General features: G+C 52.4%; 2 protein-coding genes across 2 annotated transcripts in view; one reads left to right on the top strand and one right to left on the bottom strand.

The window, feature by feature from the left end:
• The window catches only part of LOC140680256 (uncharacterized), a 1,118,524-nt gene that overhangs the window by 585,164 nt on the left and 513,863 nt on the right, over positions 1-19,497 (top strand). The gene's annotated exons all lie outside the window — the stretch shown is intronic.
• LOC105760196 (uncharacterized) overlaps positions 1-19,497 on the bottom strand; it is a 448,806-nt gene that overhangs the window by 36,277 nt on the left and 393,032 nt on the right. The window contains exon 17 of the mRNA XM_072919757.1: positions 13,680-14,312. Within this exon, the coding sequence (XP_072775858.1) occupies positions 13,680-14,312 (633 nt within the window). The remainder of the gene's footprint in view (positions 1-13,679; positions 14,313-19,497) is intronic.

Genomic DNA, 19,497 nt, shown 5'->3' with positions numbered 1-19,497 from the left:
TTCCCAGTTTCCAGGAGAGGAAAAGCAGGAGGTCAGGATGTCAGGGGTTTCTCTGTGGTGGGCAGCGGCAGCAGCGGGCGCAGAGGTGCGGGACCGGGAGCAGGGCTGGGGGCCTGTGGGGAGCTGCGGGGCTGGGCCGGGGCTGTGGGGCAGCCGGGGCTCAGCGCCGGGCGCTGCCTGACCCCACCAGCCCCGGGCAGGGCCGGCAGTGGCCCCCGGCCCCCAGGAGGCTGCGGGACGCCCCGGCCGCTGCCCGGCCCCGGGGAGCTGCCGGCCCTGCCCGCCGGGGGGGCCGCCTTTGGACACTGCGGCAGGACAGGCACCGGCTCTGCCATCCGGGCTGTGCAGGGGACCCTGAGCACAAGGAGCAAAACAAAGCAACATCTGGAAACGCAGATTTTCATGGTTGGACATAGAAGTGAATTTTCTCAGGCAGCCGGTCTCAAAGCAATCAGTGCTCAGGTTTGGATATTGGCACCGGGAGTGGCCACTGAAGGCATGGGCACGCCTCTGAGAACACAGGGTTCAAAGCAAGAACTCCCAGCAGAACTGTCTCTTTGCAGAGTGCAGACTCTCCCCCGCCCACCACGGGCTGGGTGGGGGAATGGAAGCCCTGCGGCCTGGGAGGGATAGGCCAGGGGGAGGAAACCTGAGATGTTTTTGTTCCCCACGCCCCCACACCACCGGAGGGAAACAGACAGAGAGCCTGAAGGCACCTGGAAATTCACTGGCAGAGGAGAAGGAGAAGCTGGGGGAAGGTGCCCAGCCCTGGGAGTTGGGGTCTGGGCTGAGATTTCAGCAGTCAGGGGAGTCCAAGACTTTTAACCCTTTCCTGGGAAATGAAAGCTTTGTGAAATATTACTCCTCCTCCACTTGAAAGAGAAAAGAGACAGTCTGGGACCTGAGATGTTAGGGAAAGAAGGTTGGGGGGGAGATGATGAAGTGGCTTTTGGCTGGACTTTTCTTGTAAGCCATTGACTGAACCAGTTTCTCCTGCAACAGAGACTGCATCTTTAGGGGGATGCAATGGTGAGCCAAGAGACCTGCTTCAGCAAACTCCAGCACAGGAATGGAGTGAACAGAGGAAAGCTGAGGAGGGTGTGGTGATGCCCTCTGTCTTCAGAAAGAAGATCTCTGTTTGCACCCTCAGCCCCAGGGGAGGAAGAAAATGGGGGGGACTGTGGTCCCAAAATGAAAAGTGAACTGTTGTTTCTTTTTTTCCTTGGCAAAGCATCCTTAAAGGAGCCCTATGAGCAGTCTGTCCATGCACGGCGGTGAGGGCACTGTGACATGGCAAGGAGAGTGTCACACTGGCACATTTTCTCTGGGCAGTGCCATGTGTGACATGGAAACACGAGAGGTGGCAATTGTGTTTCCTGGGGGTCTGTGGCGCAAGAGAGACTCCTCTCTCCCCTGATAGACTGAGTATTGATTATCTGAAAGGTGATGACCTGATTGAGGGTCCAAGTTGTGTCCCACTGTGATTTGTTGGAGTTTGGGTGCAGGGAGGAGGAATGTTTTGGAAGGTTTTAATTCTGGATGTAGTGTGTATCTTTTATTATAGTAGTAGCTTAATAAAGTTCTTTCTCCTTTATTTCTAAGCTTAGGCCTGCTCTGCTCTGTTCCTTCTTGCATCTCACAGCACTTATTTGGGAAGCTGGATTTCCATGGGGACACAGGCATTGTGCCAGCATCAAAACATGACATGATGGTACATGAAGGATCAGGATTTTCTGTTAAGGATTCGGCTTGGGTCCCTGCAGAAAGGAAAGATTTTGCAGAAAGCTCAGCAGCTCTCAGAGGATGAGCACCCACAGGCAGTGACCGGGGCTGCAGGAGTGGCACAAGAAGGCCCTGCAGCACTTGGGCACAAAGGCACAGCAGCTGAAGGCAAGGAGGGATGAGCAAAAGGCCAAGCTGAAGGCAAAGGCCATGGCAGAGTTCCCACAGCCCCTGAGGGACCAACCCCAGGGCCCAAGGGGGCCCCAGCACCCAGGGGACGGCCTCGGCCACAAGCACCTGGCAGAGGCATTGCCCTCCTGGCCAGGGCAGAGCCCACCCAAACAGCCCCTGGGAAGGAGTCAGGGCTCCAGCTGCAGCCCACAAGGACACTGCAAGCACAGACAGCAGCACCCTCAGGAGGAGCGAGTCCACCCCTGCATGGACATGGATTGTCAGGGCTCTCTGAGCTCCCATCCCACCGGGGACCCACCACACTGCAGCCCTGGAGAACATCCAGGCTGGGTCTGCATCCAGAGGAGGCCTCTCCTGATGGATACAGGGGCCTCTCCATCCACTCTGAATCTTACACCTAAGGGGGGAACATTGTAAAGGGAATAAAAGGGAAAGCTGAGCTGGTGTCATTTGTTCAATCATTATTAGGAGCTGTGGAGGATAGCTTTGAAATAAACCAATTTCTTTTCTTCCTACTGTGATTGTAATTAACTAGGAAGGAATTTGATGGTGGCATTGTAATATTGTAAAAGGTGATACAGAGGCTATTGCTGCTGTACCTTTGTGTCAAATGTCTGGCAAGGCCTATGCTGAAGGGAACCCAGAGGTGTGGACAGCCCCAGAGGGAAAATTTAATTTGGATTCTCTCCAAATTACTTGGAAGCAACCAGGACAAGTGGGGGCTAAAAGCAACACCCTGTTCCAGGGGAGGGGAGGAAGGGCTCACAGCCTGGTATGGAGTCCCTGCTAAAGGCAGGGCTTTTGGAGCCAGGGATGTCTCCCTACAGCACTCCTATCCTGCCACTCAGGGAATCTGATGGCTCCAATGAGGAGCACAAGAACAAGTGGAAGACAAACCCTCTGTGAAATGGCTGAATTTTCTAGATAAAAACCAACTTTTGAGTATTAAGGAAAAAAGTGCAAATGGTGGAGAAAAACGTTAAACATTTGGGACATATTTTGACTGAAGTTACGTGGTTGAATGACCAAGAGAAGGTGTGGGCAATCTCAGAAGTAACGTTATCCAGGACCAAAAAGGAGCAGAGACAATTTGAGAATTAATAGGGAATTACACAGCCTGGATTGAGGATTCTCTGTTCCAGCCAGAACATTGTAGGACTTTTTAACCCCAGACAGCCTCCACGTTGTTGTATGGACAGGAGAAAGAGAATAAAACTTGAGAAAATGAAAAACAAAACGGCTTTTGCCATTGGCTTTGCCAAGTAGAAGAGCCAGACCCAGGCCAGATATTCAATTTTCTCCCTTGCAATTGATCTCGGGAATTCCTTACCCTGGGAATTCTCCACCTAGTGCAGGGTGGAGATAAGGGATGCACATTTGAAGCAGTCTGTGGCCAGAATCCTGTCTCTGGTGCAATCTCTCCCCCAGGAAGCTGGGCTGGCACAGAGCCTGCCTTGGCACTTTGCTGCTGCCAACATCCCAGCAGGACATCGGCTCCTGCCTAAGGAGTGCAGAGCAGCACCACTGGTGGCCAAGTGGCGTGGCCCGTGCCAAGTGGCCCCGAGGCCAGAAACAGCCGCCAGCACAGCTGAGCACGGGGGGACCCCTCAGCCTCGGCTCCAGGTCTCTGCAGCCCCGGAGATTTGCACTTCCCGCCTGCAGCAGGAGGATGGGAGGCCCCCACTGAGCCTGCACTGAAGGCAGCGCAGCAGCAGCCAGGGCTCCACAGCGGGGCAAGGCCCTGGGCCTGCCCACACATCCTCTGCTGAAATCCTCGGCCTGGCCACCCTCCTTTGGCAGCTCCAGCCACCGGGGACAGCCCTTGCTGCCACTGCTGCAGCTTCAGCGCTCTCTGGGCCTGCCCTGCCACAGCTGCTGGGCAAGAGCACGGGACAATTCCACTCTGGCTCTCACTTACACTCACACACTGCCCTGCCTGCCATGGCATTGATGGAAAATACACCAGCTCATAGACTTTAACATAGTTAACCTTTGATTTCTCTACTCAGGCTTGCTTTGCCATGGCCCTGGGGGAAGAAATGTTAAAGGTTTTGTTAAGGGATGTTACACCACTCAATGGAGATGAGTTTAACATCTCAACACACTGGGAATGGCCCAAAAGATACCCACAAAGATAAAACCCAGCAGCAAAACATCAACCCCAGCAGCAAACAGCAACCAACACCTACCCCAGACACTGCCAGGGCTGCAGACACCTGGTCTGCAAAACGCTGAGAAGGAAATGCAGCACTTCCCACCTCATTAACAGCTGAAGCAAAGAAATCCGGGTCCAATAGGAAACCAAATACTAAAAACTGCACTACTTGAAACTTTGGAACATTAAACCAGTGGATTTAGACTGGTTCTAACTGTATCAAGTTTGGGAAAAATCTAGTAAAAGCCACGGAGCTTTTACTCCGATAGTATTTTATTTATTATATAGTCCAATATATTTTACTGATACTTTAGGTGTCATGGAACGATTTTCTCTGCACACCCGGGCTACGTGGGGATGGAATGATTTCTGTTGCACATCCTGGCCAGAACCAAGGAATGCCTTGACTCTAACAATAAACATATTGGTGGAGTTTTTATTTTTCCTGCAGTTTCAGTGCTAAGTTTAGAGCATTAGACTATTTTTAAATTACTCCTACTTCTATATTGCCTGTTAGGTTTGGGTAAGGGATGAGAGAATGAGTTTTTACTTAGAGGAGAAGTAGAAAAAATTTCATTGACTTGGAAATTTTTGGTGTATGTTTGTGTGTGTCTCTTAGAGATAGAAAAATTTTGGTCTGGGTTTTTCGACGTTCACCTTTAGGCAACATTTTGTGAAGCTAGAAGAGATTTAAAGGTGACCCTTTAACTCATAAATAGAAAATTTGAAGGAAAAGAAAATAAATAGAATATTTGAAAGAAAAAAAAAAATAAAAAGCAGCAGGTTGGGGGGGGCACATGTGAGGCTGCTGAAGCTGCTCTGGAAGAGAAGTTGCATTCCAGGCACCCAGGAGGAGCTTTAGAAATGCAAATTAACACTGCCAGGGCAGAGTGGGCACAATGTACCTGGCTCTTCTTGCCTGGGGCAGGAATTGGCTGATTCCCTCTGCCTCTCACCCCAAGCTCTGCCTGCTTGCACAGATGGAATCTGCAGGGCTGAAGGCAGAGCCCATGGTGAGGATCTGACTCTGAAACAGAAATGGCTGAGGCTGCAAAGGGAAACAGCAAATGGAGAATGTTGTGAAAACTTCACTAAAATAAGGGGGGGGATAATCCCCCTGCCCACTCCAACATCTGCTGCCCCTGTCTGTGCTGTACAGGGTGTATCAGAGCACTGGGGTTTTTGCTAGAACAAGTTCAGAGAAATTAGTTGGAATTCAAGTATTTGATGATGTATTTAGAAAAATGCAGTCATTGATGCAGCGTCAGCTTGAGGGAGCACCCAGAAATGGGAAAAATATGAAGGGCCACCAGAACAAATCCTACAACACCACGGACCAGCCCCTGGGAATCCAAACTAATTCATACCAGGAGACAGAACCCATTTATCATTTCAACGGCATCATTAGATTAAAAGCTGTCCTCAAAAGAAGAAGCAACTAGACAGCTCCAGCTCCTGATCTTCCACTGAAAGAGGAACACAACATTTCACATGGGGATGGGATCAGATTATCTGTTAGCAGAAAAAGGAGGAGTTTGTGGAGAACTAAATTATTCAAACTGCTGTTGGCAAAGAGATGACAAAGGTAAAGTGGTGAAAAAGATAAAGGTGAACAGTTTATGTGTTGGTCCAAACATGGAAAGGATGGGAATGGGACACACTTTTGTGGCTCCCGGGCAGACCAGGGGATAAACAAATGCTGCTTCTCCTCTTCTGTGCTGCAGGAACTCTCATCTTTTTACCATGCTCCACACCTTGGCAGTGCAGCTCATCCAGCAGCTGAGCCAGGGGATGCAGGTGGCAGCCAGGCCTCCTGATCCACAAACGGCCACAAAAGGACAGGGAATGAGGGCACCGAGAATAAACCCAAAACTAAAGAGGACCCGGGAAGAACAAAACAGAGTCCAGGAGTGAATCTGCCTGGAGATAGGGCCAGGCACCTGTAGATAAGGAAGTAACGGGGGAAACCATCAGTTCCAATAAATTTCACAAATTGAGCCACACAATTTCTCAAAGTCCCGCTAAATTCCCGAACTCCAGGAGAACAAAGGCTTAACAGAGCCATGAATATCGGCTGTTATACAAAAGGAGGGTGCATATTAACGAGGACAGGCAGCAGGCGCATCGGGAAGTCTGAACCTTCCAAGGACCTCAGCCCGTGGGCAAAGGCAGAGGGAGATGCGGCCGGGAAAATGAGGATAAAAAGGAGGCTGCGGACTACAACCATGGCAGAGAGCGCACGGCAAATGCCCCACGGCCTCTCCCCGTGCTCGGCAATAAAGTCACTTTTACAGGACTCCTCGCTCTCCTCCGGCCACAGAAACCTCCGGCGACGGGAATTTCCCCGCACGCTCCCGGCCGCGGGGCAGCCCCCTCTGTCCTACCCACAGCAGCCGGGCCGAGCCAGCGCTGCTCCGGCAGCGGCTCCTGCCCAGGCCCCGGCGGGAAGGAGACCGCGGGCAGCCGCTCCCGCCGCGCCCTCAGCCCGGGGCCAGCACGGGCCGGACACGGCACCACCGACCCGCCGCAGCCCCCTGCCGCCCCCTCCGCCCGCAGCCAGCCCCGAGCCCCCGCAGACCCCAGCGCGGCTCCCACCTGCGCCGGGGCCGCCTCCGAGCTCCGCCGACGCCGCCTCACCGCGCTCCGGCCGCTGCCGCCGCTCCCGGGCCCGCACAGACGCTCCCGGCGCCAATGGCGCCGCTGCCCAACCACGGCCGCCCTCAGCCCGCCGCCGGGGCCGTGCTGCGCCCCGCTCCCACCAATCAGCGCGCCGCAACCACGACTGACGGCACCAGCGGCCAATGGCAGCGAGCTGGGGGCGGGCTCTGCGCACGGCCCAGACTCGCCCCGCGCTCTCAGGGCCCCCCGCGCTGCGTGAGGGCAAAGCCGGAGATGAGCAACAGCCCCGGGACGGGCCCGGGCCCGAGGCGGGATTGAGCTGCCCACACAAACAAACTTCTCCGCACCTCCCGCCACGGCTTTCCCGGCCCTGCGCCTTCCGTGCCTCCGGCTCTGCGGGAAGCCCGGGCGCCTCACTTCTCCTGCCCCTCATTAGTGCATCGGTGCTTCGCTTTGATTTCCCCCAAAAAGGGAAACCTGCCCAAAGCCCTGTGGGCGAGCGGGGGAGGGGAGAGATTTCTGGCAGAAAACTCCAAAGACTCAGAGCAGGATGAGGAGAAGTCAGTGCAGAGCCTTAAATGCAGCTTTCCCCAGGCCTCCCTGCTCCCAGCTGCACCTCCTCCCCCGGCAGGGCAGGAGACAGGGAATGGGGCCATGCTCAGCTCATCCCCCGCGGCTTCTCCCTCTGCTCAGGGACAGGAGTCGTTCCCTGCTGCACCCTGCGCTCTCTCCCAGCCGAGACTTCTCCAGGAACTTCTCCGAGCCGAGTCCATCCCCTGGGGCACAGCCCCCTCCAAGTGCTGCAGCGTGGGTCACTGTGCCACGGGCTCGGTCCTGCCAGGCCAGGCTGCTCCAGCGGGGCCCCTCTGCCCACGGGGTCACAGCCTCCTCTCAGGCATCGCCGAGCTCCAGCCTGGCTCCTCCAGGGGCTGCAGGGGGATCTCTGCAGCCCCATGGACCTGCAGGGAGATCTCTGCATCCCCATGGACCTGCAGGGGGATCTCTGCATCCCCATGGACCTGCAGGAGGATCTGTGCAGCCCCATTGTAATATATGTTATGGAATAATTCGTGCTTATATAAAACATACATGAAGTCAGTTGTGCTTGTAGAAAAAGATTCTTAAAGTTTTAAAAGACCTGAAGACCCAGCCGGGAAAGACTGGAAACCACAGATGACAGAGAAAGAAAGACCTAATTTACAATTGAAAACACGTGTCTCCCTGCAGAGATGGGCACTTTCCGGGGATACTCCACAAGACGCCCAAGATGAAAAATGCACATATGTTCGTTTGATTAGTAGTGCTGTATTAACATTTTATTAGTATGGTAAATGTACTTTTGTATTTAAAATGAAGGTTTAGTAGTTAAAATAAAAACTGTATATATGGGTTTTCTTTTAAGGAATGGGTTACTCGCTTTGACATAACCATCACAAAATACCTAAATCTTCCAGGGAAGAGGAATTTATGGTTTTCTTCTCAGAAGAAGCTAATTTCTTCAGGTCTTGCTCAGACTGGAAGACGCCATGGGGATTAAAGGAAACAGTTGGCATATAACAGACAGAGTTTCTTGTTTTAAATAGAATGTATGCATAACCATGAAGGATATATGAATATGCAATAGTGTAGTTTTAAGGGTGATTCCTTTGTTCACAAGGTATGCTTGTTGTGGCTTAAGTGCCCCAGAGCATCTGGACATCCTTAATTCTTTGCTTTTTATTGTCTTGTAATTGTCCTAACTCTAAATTTTTATTACTCTAATTGTATTACTATTTTAATAACCATGTTATTATTATTAAAAATTAACAGCCAAGTGATTGGCGTTTTTCACAATTATGGTAGCAAAGGATGGTTTCTAACACCTCTCTGCCGGGGCCTTGGAGAGTCAGGGTGAGGAAGACGGGTCCTGCCCTATTTAGGCAGCCTCGCTCTGTTCCCCTGGTGTGTGACCAGACACAGGTTATGATCTATGGGCAAAAGGAGACAATAAAACAAAGAAAAGGGAAAGCATTTCCTAAAACCGCAGTAATTAACCCCAAGACTAAAGTGTACACGAAGAACCAAGACCCAAGGACAAAGGATAGGTGAGTATTTGTTGGGATGGGGCAGATAAGGGGGGAATGAATGTGTGTGACAGAAGCTGCTGGGTATCCCAGACTTGCCAAGTGATTGCTGTAGTCTCTCATGCTGCTTTTCGTCTTTTTCATGTGAAAAATGGCCAGTATAGAGACCAAGCGAGTGATAAAGAAGAGAGAATCCCTCCCAGAGAAACTGGGACTGGATCTTAGGAAGAAGAGGAACCCCGTGGAGTGCCGGATTGAGGGATAAGAGTGCCCAAGAGCATCCAGGATTCAAACCTGCTGGGTTGAGGGATTAACATTCCAAGAGCACTCGGGGTGTAGATAAGTAATGTAGGCTGTTTGAAAGTAAAAAGTATCTTGTTGTTGTATGTGAGAGTTAGTGAAAAATAAAAGTGAGTAAATGTAGATTAATGGTAGTATATGTAATGTAGATTGTTTTTTATGAGCTTTTCTTTATCTCCTTGGAGAGAGTGTTAGAGTGTTTCCTGGCAGTCGAAAAGAGAGTATTGCAGAGAAAAATTCCTCACTTGCTGTCCTCCCCCTGCCCTCAACTCCATTCCTGTTTTGTCCATTCCCTCTTCAAAATACAGATTTGTAAAACTCATGCTCTGTGTCCTCAGATGGCCTTCCCAAATCAAACCTTGGCTTCGTGGCAAATTGCATTGCACTAACTAGCATTGCCTTAAATTTGTTTTGGTGCAGGCAGGGTCACTTTGGAAGTAAGTTGTTGTTTACTTTGTTCCTTAAACCTTTTCAAGCTTGTGAATGGAAAAATTGTGATAGCAAACCAAGTCTTTATTTTTGCACTGTCAGCTCTGAGTGGCTGGTAGCCTTGGTGGAGGGTGCCGTGAATTACAGGCCTGCAGAACACGCATAACAAAAGGAATTTACTTTGTAAGGAAGTTGAAAAAGGGGGGAGAGGTGATTGGCAGACTCACCTCTCCAGGATGTAGGATTAATGTTAGAAAGTGGACTGATATTGGAATGTGGCTGCTGAAATGTGAAGAGAGAAAAAGAAAGAGAAAGAGAGAGAAAGGGAGAGAGAGAGAGAAAGAGAGCGAAGGGGAGAGCGAAATACACCCCCAAGGTCCCCTCCCCCACAGCTATCTGTAAGTTCTCCCCCATTCCTGCTAGGCAGAGTGACAACAAGGAGGGGGGGAAGTGGGGAAGGACAGAGTTAAACCCAAGGCTGTGAACAGGACCACCAGTAGAGATAAGATCAAGGCAGAGATTGTGACTCTCACAAAGTGGTTTATTGTCTTAAGCAAGATTTCTTTTTTCTTTCTGATTGCTGTTGTTAAGAAGAGAAGGCTTTTGTTCTGAAGACTTAAAGTCTGTAAGACTAAAACAGTTAAATGTTACCCAAAAAGTAAAAGGCAAGAGATGTGATACATCTCATGTTAAAATTGGCCTGGTCTTTTTTATTTAACTAATTATAGCTCACAGGAAGAAGAATTGGTCTCTGCAGCTATTAACACAGCTGGATACAAGAAGAAGCGGCAGATGTAGAAAAAGAGTTTACTTAAACTCAGAAAGTTTTAAAGAAAACTAATGGTAAAAGTTAATGCAGTATTGTTTTTCTTTTAACACTGTGCCATTAAGAAATCCTTTCCAGGTACCACTGAAGCAGCAATCCAAACCACGGAAAGAGGGTGAATTCATGCCAGCAAAACCAAAGGACTTGTGAGGAAACTTGAGGAATGGACTATCACATCTAAACCAGGTGATACCAAATTGACTTCCAACCAGGACTGGGTGGTAATGGTTTGGGAAGACCCAAATGATCCAAGGCAGGTACAAAGAATAACACCTCACTGAGAAATAAGGCAAAGCTTGCATCACTGGTTCTAAGCCCTGCCTGAATAAACCCTGAGATGCCTCCGACATCTCCTTGGCAGAGGAGCACTGCCACTTCAAACAGGAGGATCGGGAGTGTTTCAGTCAAAGAGTTCTTATAGCCTGGCCTTAGACTGTGGCTTGTACAGGGAAGAAGGGAAATTGCCATCAGTACTATACTGTATACTTTATTTGATTCATCCCAATACTGGACACGCTAGCTGGGTTACAAGTGAATGTTTAAATTATGAGAATAATTGGCATTGTAGTTCACAAAATCTATGTTCTCGTTGCAAGAAGTATTGAGTACTGAATCAATCCCTATACAGAAAGAACTCAAAAACTGAAGTAATAACTTTGTTTTGTGGATGGGAATTATTAGTGCCTGTGGACTGAGAGATACCTGAGGAACAGTGGGAAACCACAGTTAAGGAGTGTCGAAAAGGACTTGCCTAAAAAAATGAGTAAAAAGGAGTGACAAGGGAATCAGAGGGCAAGCCTGGACTGAGCACTGTACTCACCACCGAGAAGATCACACGTACCTGCTGTGGGAAGCAACCCCACAGGCAGGGGAGGTGGGGGTATAAGCCATGCCAGACCTCTGTCATTCCTGTTTCTGTCTCTCATTTGTTGTCTTTTCCCTTCTGAGATACCAGCAAGATCGTGTCCCAAATGCTACAGAAAGTATTACACGGAAAGGAACCAAAGTGCCTTTTTGTTACACACACCCATGTCAACAGCCACAGACCCACCCAAACTGAGTACCTGCAGGCAAAATGGGGAAAATATTGGATTACAAGGAACTTAGGAAAAAGTAGTAATACTTGGGGCATGGAATGTCCAAAAGGAGAGAGATGGATTTGTTTTACATTTGATCTTAGAGATATAGTCCAAGATTCGGTAAAGAGACAATTAGTAAACAAAAAGATGAAACCAGCACAGCAATCTAGCTCTGTATTAACCCCAAATTATATACTGCATCGCATTATAGGACTCCAAGCAGTTATAGAGGAGATAACAAACAAAGCTGCTCAGGCACTGGAATTAATATTGAGTCAGCAAAGCCAAACTATAACTGCAGTGTATTAAAATAGGTTGGCTTTACGCTATTTATTGGCTAAAGAATGGGGTGTACAGATTGTTGAAAATAGATGAGGGCATCATCCTGGAATAAACAAAGGATATCAGAAAAAAATTATGAAAAATTATGACCCTGGTATCAGTCCAAAAACAACCAAAGGGAAAATAATGTTAAAAACTAACAGGTGGGGTAATGTATTGAGAATGGGATGGTGGAAGAAATTAGGATTCTTCCTTTTATGTGTTACAAGTGTTTTGATATTTCTTCTTTGTTTAATCCCATGTTTTATTTGATTACCAACAGAGTCCAAAGAATGCAAGAGGATAAGAAATATTGCTCAAGCCAAATGATTTATAAAGAATAATAGGAGAGATTGTGACAAATGCATATTTATAATTGGCTTTTCGCAAGTGTAACAATGAATACTATATGTGTCATGTCAGAAAGTTTATGCTGTTCCATAGGATCTCAATTCCATATAATCCCAGTCCAGTTTGTCCCAGTCCATAGGATCCCAGTTCCATATTTGATCCCAATCTCTAATTGTTCCCTGTCCCTATTTGATCCCAGTCCCTATTTTATCCCAGACTATATTTGATCGCAGTCCATATTTGATCCCAGTCCCTATTTTATCCCAGACTATATTTGATCCCAGTCCATAGGATCCCAGTCCATATCTGATCCCCGTCCCAATTTTATCCCCATCTATATTTGATCCCAGTCCATAGGATCCCAATCCACATCAGATCCCAGTCTCTATTTGAACACAGTCCGTAGTTGATCCAGGTCTCTAGTTGATCCAAGTCCATATGATCTCAGTCCCATTTTGATCCCAGTCTGTAGGATCCCAGTCCCTATTTTATCCGAGTCCTTTGTTGATACCAGTCCATAGGATCCCAGTCCATATTTGATCCTTGTCCGTATTTGATCCCAGTTCAGTTCATTCCAGTCTGTAGGGCCCCAGTCCCTAATTGATCCCAGTCCTTAGTTGATCCTAGACCACAGGATCTCAGTGCATATTTGATCCCAATCTCTGGTTGATCCCAGTCTATATGGCCCTGCACACATTCCAGAGGTGTGGAATTTCAGCTCTCAGCCAGGAAAAGACATTCCCTTTGCCCTCGAAGGCAAAGCTCTTGAGAAGGGGCTGAAAGCCAAGTGGAGCAAAATCCTACAGAGACATTTCCCTGCTGGCCTCCATAACTTCAGCTCCTGAACTAAGAAATAAAATAATAATTGGGAAATAAAATAATTAAAAAATCAGGGGTGGGTCATTGGGGGCAGAGGGGGCAATTAAATAAGAGGAGGATTCAATTAAATCAGGGAAGGATCTTTGGTGGTCCCTGAGGAAATTAAGTTGGGGGAGGGTCTTTGGAGGTCCCTGGGTCAAGGGAGACACAGAGAGAGAAACAGAGCAGGCAAAGAGAGGTGGGAGGGAAAGGAGGACATAAACAAAATCAGATGAGAAGGTGGTGCCCTGAAAAACAGAACTGCCACGGACTGGAGATGAACAGCAAAGAAATCACTAAGTCTGTAAGTTTTATTTGCTATCAAATACATCCCAGCCACCCAGCCCCACACAATCCCCATCCCACGTCTCCAAATCAGGATCCCACTTCTCCCAGTCTCCTCCCAAACCCATCTCAACCTGGCAGCTGTGAAATCGAGTGAGTTTGGTGTGGGTTGGTTTTTTTTGAGGTGGGAACAAACAAATTGAAGAGGGATTGAGCCTTTATGTGTTAAAATTCAGTTGTTTTCAGTGGGATGTGAGTGGGTTTGAGGTGAAAGATTGATCCCTCTTGGCTTTTGGAGTGCAGAGAGATTGAGAAGAGAAAAAAATGAAGGTCAACACAAAAGGAGAAGCAGCCAGGTGTGTTCCCAACATGGATCACAGGGAATGTGGGTCACCAGGGCTGTGCCCAATGTGGGTCCTCCAGTGGGGGATGGAGTTTAGCTCTTCTCGCACTCGGGGCACTCGCAGGGCTTCCCTTACCGGTGCCTCTGTTGGTGTCGGGTCAAGTGAGAGCTCTGTGAGAATCTCTTCCCACAGCGGGGACACTCGTAGGGCCTCTCCCCGGTGTGGATGCGGCGATGCTGGATGAGGGTGGAGTTCTGCCTGAATCCTTTCCCGCAATCGGGGCAGCGGAAGGGCCTCTCCTCCGTGTGAATCTGATAGTGCCGGAGGAGACAGGCGCTGGTCTGAAACCTCTTCCCACACTTGGAACACTCGTAGGGCCTCTCCCCAGTGTGGGTCCTCTGGTGCATGATCAGGTGGGAGCTCTGGCTGAAGCTCTTCCCACACTCCCCACACTCGTAGGGCCTCTCCCCAGTGTGGATGCGCCGGTGCATGGTGAGGTGGGAGTTCTGCCTGAATCCCTTCCCGCAGTCGGGGCAGCAGAAGGGCCTCTCCTCTGTGTGAACCCGATAGTGCTGGAGGAGATCGGAGCTGGTCTGAAACCGCTTCCCACACTTGGAACACTCGTAGGGCCTCTCCCCAGTGTGGATCCTCTGGTGCCTGCTCAGGTTGGACCTCTGGCTGAAGATCTTCCCACACTCCCCACACTCGTAGGGCCTCTCCCCAGTGTGGGTCCTCTGGTGCATGATCAGGCTGGAGCTCCGGCTGAAGCTCTTCCCACCCTCCGAGTACTTGTGGGGCTTCTCCCCATCATGGAGCTGCTCAGGGACCCCCGGCTCCGTGCTCTGGCTCCATCTCCGGCCGCCTCCCCAGCCCAGGGTGGGTCTTTCCCCCTCAGATCCCCGTGATCTGCCTTTGCAGCCCCTCCTTGTGCGGGATCTCCGGGGCTTTTCCTCCCCGTCGGGTTCCTGCGCCCTGGAGCCGCTCAAAATGGCCTCTTCCACCAGGTTCTGCCGCGGGGATTTGTCCTCCCTGCTCTCCATCCTCAGCTCCTGCTCTGGGGGAGGAAGGACAAGGAGAGGCTCTTCCTCTTCCTCGCAGCCTCCCAGGGGCTGGGAATGGGAAATCCTGGTTTGGGGAAAACAAGGGATGAGCACAATGAGTTGGAAGCTCCCTCTGTCCCAGCCCATCTCTAGAAGTCCCCGGCCACCTGGGCTCCATAAAAACGTCCCGAACACTGAGATCCAGCCCTGAAAAAGCCTCCCAGGAGTTCCCCGTCCCTGCTCCCTCCCCTTTGCTGTTCGGGGCTCCCCCCTGTCCCAGCTGCTGGGGTCATGCTTGGATTGGGTGTCCCCCTTCTCCTCGCTGCCCACCCTCCCCAGGCTGCTGGGAGTCCCAGCGATCCCAAAAGCTCCCCCCTCTTGGCTCTCCCCATTCAGGGGTGCCGGGGCTGTTTGGGCTCCCGGGCTCCCTTCTCCCCTTCTTCTCTGCTCTGGGCTGCCGGGGCTCCAAGGAGTCCCCCCAAGGGGCCTTTTCCACTCAGCTTCGCAGTTCTTCCTTCTCCAAACATCCCCCCAAAAAACCCAACCCAGGCACCCCCCAGGAGACCTGGCCCGAGCTCCCCCTCCCCGCTCACCTGCGGGATGGGGGGCGATGATCCCACAGGTGGGGGCTGCGAATTCAGGCAGGGCTGACCGCGTGATTCTCTCTGCTCTGCTCGATCCGCCTTTCAACCTCCTCTTCCTCTTCCTGCCGCCCCTCCTCTTCCATCCCTCCTCCTCCTCCTCCTCCTCCTCCCTAAGCCCACCTCCCGCTCCTCCTCCATCCCTGCCCTTCTCTCCCTGCCCTTCCTTCCCCCTCCTCCTGCTCTCTAACCCCACTGCCTTCTGCTCCCTCATCCCTCATCTTCCATCGCTCCTCCTCCTCCTCCTGTGTCCTGTCCCCACCTCCTTCTCCTCTTCCATCCCTCCCCTTCCATACCCCCTCCTCCTCCTCCTCCCCATCCCCACCTCCCGCTCCTCCTTCATCCCTGCCCTTCCCTCCCTCCTCCTCCTCCCCCAGCAGCAGTGACACCCTCGGTTCCCGTTCCCGCAGCCCCGGCAGCCCGCGGCAGGAGCGGGGATGGAGCCGGGACAGGTCGGGATGGGCAGCGCGGGGCTCTCAGCTGCTCCCAGCCACTGTTCCAGGGGGGAACCCGGCCCGGGCCAAAGGAGAGGCAAACTGGGGAAACTGGGGGCTGCACATCCAAACTGGGGCTGCCTGGGGACCCTGCCTGGGCACTGCCGGCCCTTGGGGCTCCTCTCAGGAGATCAGGAGGGGGGAACGCAGAGGGCTCGGGGATGCCAGGAGTGGCAGCACTGGGAAGGACTGGTTTGTACTGGGATTGTACTGGAATCATACTGGGAGCAGCTGGGCCCATGCCAGGGCAGACTGCAGTCACCCCGAGGGAGACTGGGATCGTACTGGGATCATACTGACACAGAGTAGGAGCCTACGGGGGCCAACTGAGACCATGCTGGGGGCAAATGGGATATACTGGGAGTGACTGGGAGCATGATGAGGGTGACTGGGAGCAGCTGTGAGCAACTGGGATCATGCTAGGAGCAACTGGGAGTCACTGGGTGCCTGCTGGGGATGACTGGAAACGACTGGGCTTATACTGGGATCATGCTGGAGGTGACTGGGATCATACTGGCAGTGAGTGCCACGACACTGAGGCTGACTGGGAGCGGTTGTGAGCAAATGGGATCGCACTGGAAGGAACTGGGAGTGAGTGGGAATATGCTGGAAGGAACTGGGGGACACTGTGAGAGACTGGGAGGGACAGTGAGGGTGAAAGGGGCAACTGGAACCATGTGGAGCACAACTGGTTCATATTGGCACTGACTGGGAGCACACTGGCGTCATCTCTGGATCATACTGGGAGGGACTGGACTAATACTGGGAGTGTCTGAGAGTGACTGGGAACACACCATGCACAGCATCCCTGTACTGGGGGTGACTGGGAGCAACTTGGAGCACTCTGGGAGCAAATGGCATCATACTGGGATTGACTGGGTTGATGTAGCTGGAGGCAACTGGGACCATACTGCGAGTGATTGGAAGTTACTGGGATTATACTGGGACCATACTGGGAGTGCTGGCATGTGACAAGGATCATACTGGAGGTTACTGGGCTCATACTGGTGTTGAAAGGAAGCAACTGGGATCCCACTTTGGGCTACTGGGAGCAACTGAGAACAACTGGGATCAGGCTGCAAGCAAACTGGAGGAATTGGGAATGACTGGATGCAGGCTGGAGACAACTGGGACATACTGGGCATGACTGAGATCATACTGGGATAACAAGCACCTTACTGGGATCACTGGGAGTGTCTGGGAATGACCACAGAGATGCTGAAGGCAACTGGGATTTACTGGGGATGTCTGTAACCTTACTGGGGTGACTGGGAACACACTGGGAACAACGGGGACCATGCTGGGGAGAACAGAGAGCGAGTGGAAGTGAGTGGGTCTACACCGGGGACAACTGGGCATGACTGGGACCATGCTGGGAGCAACTGGGATCATATGGGGAGTGATGGGGTTGATACAAGGGACAACTGGGGGCAACTGGGATCACACTGGGGAGAACAGGAAGCAACTGAAAGCATGCTGGGGGCAACTGGGATCCTACTGGATCTTACTTGGAGCAACTGGGATCAGGCTGGAAGCAATTGAGGACAACTGGAGTGACTGGGAACATGGTGGGAGCAACTGGGATACACTGGGAGAGACTGAAACCACAGTGGGGGTAAATGGGAACAACTGGAACCACAGTGGATGATAATGGGAGCAGCTGTGCCCATGCTGGATTCATACTGGGATCCTACTGGAACTGGCTGGCATCATACTGGGAATGACTGGAAGTGTGCTGGCTGTGACTGGAACCATGCTGGAGGTGACTGGGAGCAACTGGGCCCACACTGGGAGTGACAGGGAGTCATTCTGGGCAGGGCTGGAATCATACTGGGAGTGACTGGAACCATACTGGGGGGGACTGGCTGCAGCTGGGACCATCCTGGGAGCCACTGGGATTCCAGCAGGTGTGAATGGATCCTGGCTGGGGGTCACTGGGAGCTACTGGGCCCATGTTGGGAGGAAAATCTGGACACATTTGAAGCAACTGGGACCAACTGGAAGGTACTGGAACCGTGCTGAGGGGACTGAGACCACAAATGGGGAAACTGGGTTCATACTGGGAGCGACTGGGACCACACTTTGGGCAACTGCCAGAAACTGGGATCATGCTGGAGGCAACTGGGAGTAACTGGGAAAGACTGCGGTCATTCTGAGGTCACCAGAACCTTACTGGGCCAACTGGAATACACTGGGAGTGTCTGTGACCATACTGGGGGGACTGGAACCACACTGGGAACAGCTGGGACCATGCTGGGGACAGCTGAGAGTGAGTGGGACCATGCTGAGAGGGACTGGGACTATTCTAGGGACACCTGGGATCATACTGGGAGGAACTGGGAACAACTGCAACTATTCTGGCAGCAACTGGGGTCATACTGGGATCACAGTGGGAGCAGCCGGGTCCATGCTGGGTGAGACTGGGAGGAGCCAGGTCCATGGAGGGTGACTGGAATCATACTGGGATTGACTGGGAGTGGCTGTGAACAACTGGAATCATGCTGAAAGTAACTGGGAGGAAGTGGGAGGGACTGGGAGCATGCTGGGAGTGACTGGGATATACTGGGAGAGACTGGGAGTCATAGGGATCATACTGGTGGTTACTGGGGTCATGTTGGCATTGACAGGGAGCAGCTGGGATCACACTGGGGGGCACTGGCATAATACTGGGAGTGACTGGGATCATACTGGGATTACAGTGGGTGCCAAGGGACCCTGACTGGGGGTTACTGGGAGCTGCCAGGCCCATGCTGGGAGCCAAATGCACACACCCTGAGAGCAACTGGGAATGACAGGAGTCATGCAGGTGACAACTGGGATGTACTGGCAGTGACTGGGATAAAACTGGGGACAGCTGAACCATGCTGAGGTAACTGGGAGTGCCTGGCAAAGACTCTGGGAATGTTCCAGGCAACTGGGATGTACTGGGAGTACCTAAGAACATGCAGGTGGTGACTGGGACCACACTGGGAGCCCCTGGGAATGTGCTGGGGGCAACTGGGACCATGCTGGGGGCAAGTGTGAGTGACTGGGGCCCTGCTGGGGGAGACTGGGATCATTCTGGACTCATATTGGGATCATACTGGGAGTGACTGGGAATATACTAGGAGCAACTGGGAGAAGTGGGAACACAGTGGAGAAAAGTGGGAGCAACTGGGACTTGCTGGGGGCAAATAGCGTCATAATGGGGAATGACTGAGAATGACTGGGCTCATACTGGGAGAAACAGGGATCCTGCAGGGAGTGAGGGGAAGTGACCAGGCTGATACTGGGACTGACTGGGCTCATCCTGGGAGTGCCCAGGAAACTGGAAGCACACAGGGGTACGAACTGGGCACCTGCTGGGAGCAGCCCCTGGCGGCCCCGGTACCCCCGAACCCCTTTCCCGGCCATGCCGCCCCTCCAGCCCCAGCACCCCCATTGCCGGGTGCCGGCACTGCCAGGGGTCCCCCCTCTCGGGGTCCCCGCTGGGGCTCCTGGGGCTCTCCTCTCTCTGCGCTCCCGCCCAGGGAAGCCGCGGCTCTCCCGGGGCTCCCCAAATCCGGGGTCCCCCCGCCGCTCCCGCCGCTCCCGCGCGGTCCCCACGCGGCCCCGGCAGAGCTCGGAGGGCCCGGCCGGGAAGCCCAACCCGCACCGCGGGGGGACCCGCATCCCCCCGGCCCCGCCGGGGCTCTGCCGCCACCCGCACCGGGAACCCCCAAAAACACCTCCCGGGGGCCCCCGATGTCCCCCGAGGGCAGCTGCGGCTCGGCCTTGGAGCCCCGCCAGCTCCAAACAT

Source organism: Taeniopygia guttata, chromosome 30 (assembly GCF_048771995.1).
Source record: "Taeniopygia guttata chromosome 30, bTaeGut7.mat, whole genome shotgun sequence".
Taxonomy (NCBI): domain Eukaryota; kingdom Metazoa; phylum Chordata; class Aves; order Passeriformes; family Estrildidae; genus Taeniopygia; species Taeniopygia guttata.
Note: the sequence above shows the minus strand (reverse complement) of the source record. Positions and strands in the feature narration are given on the sequence as shown.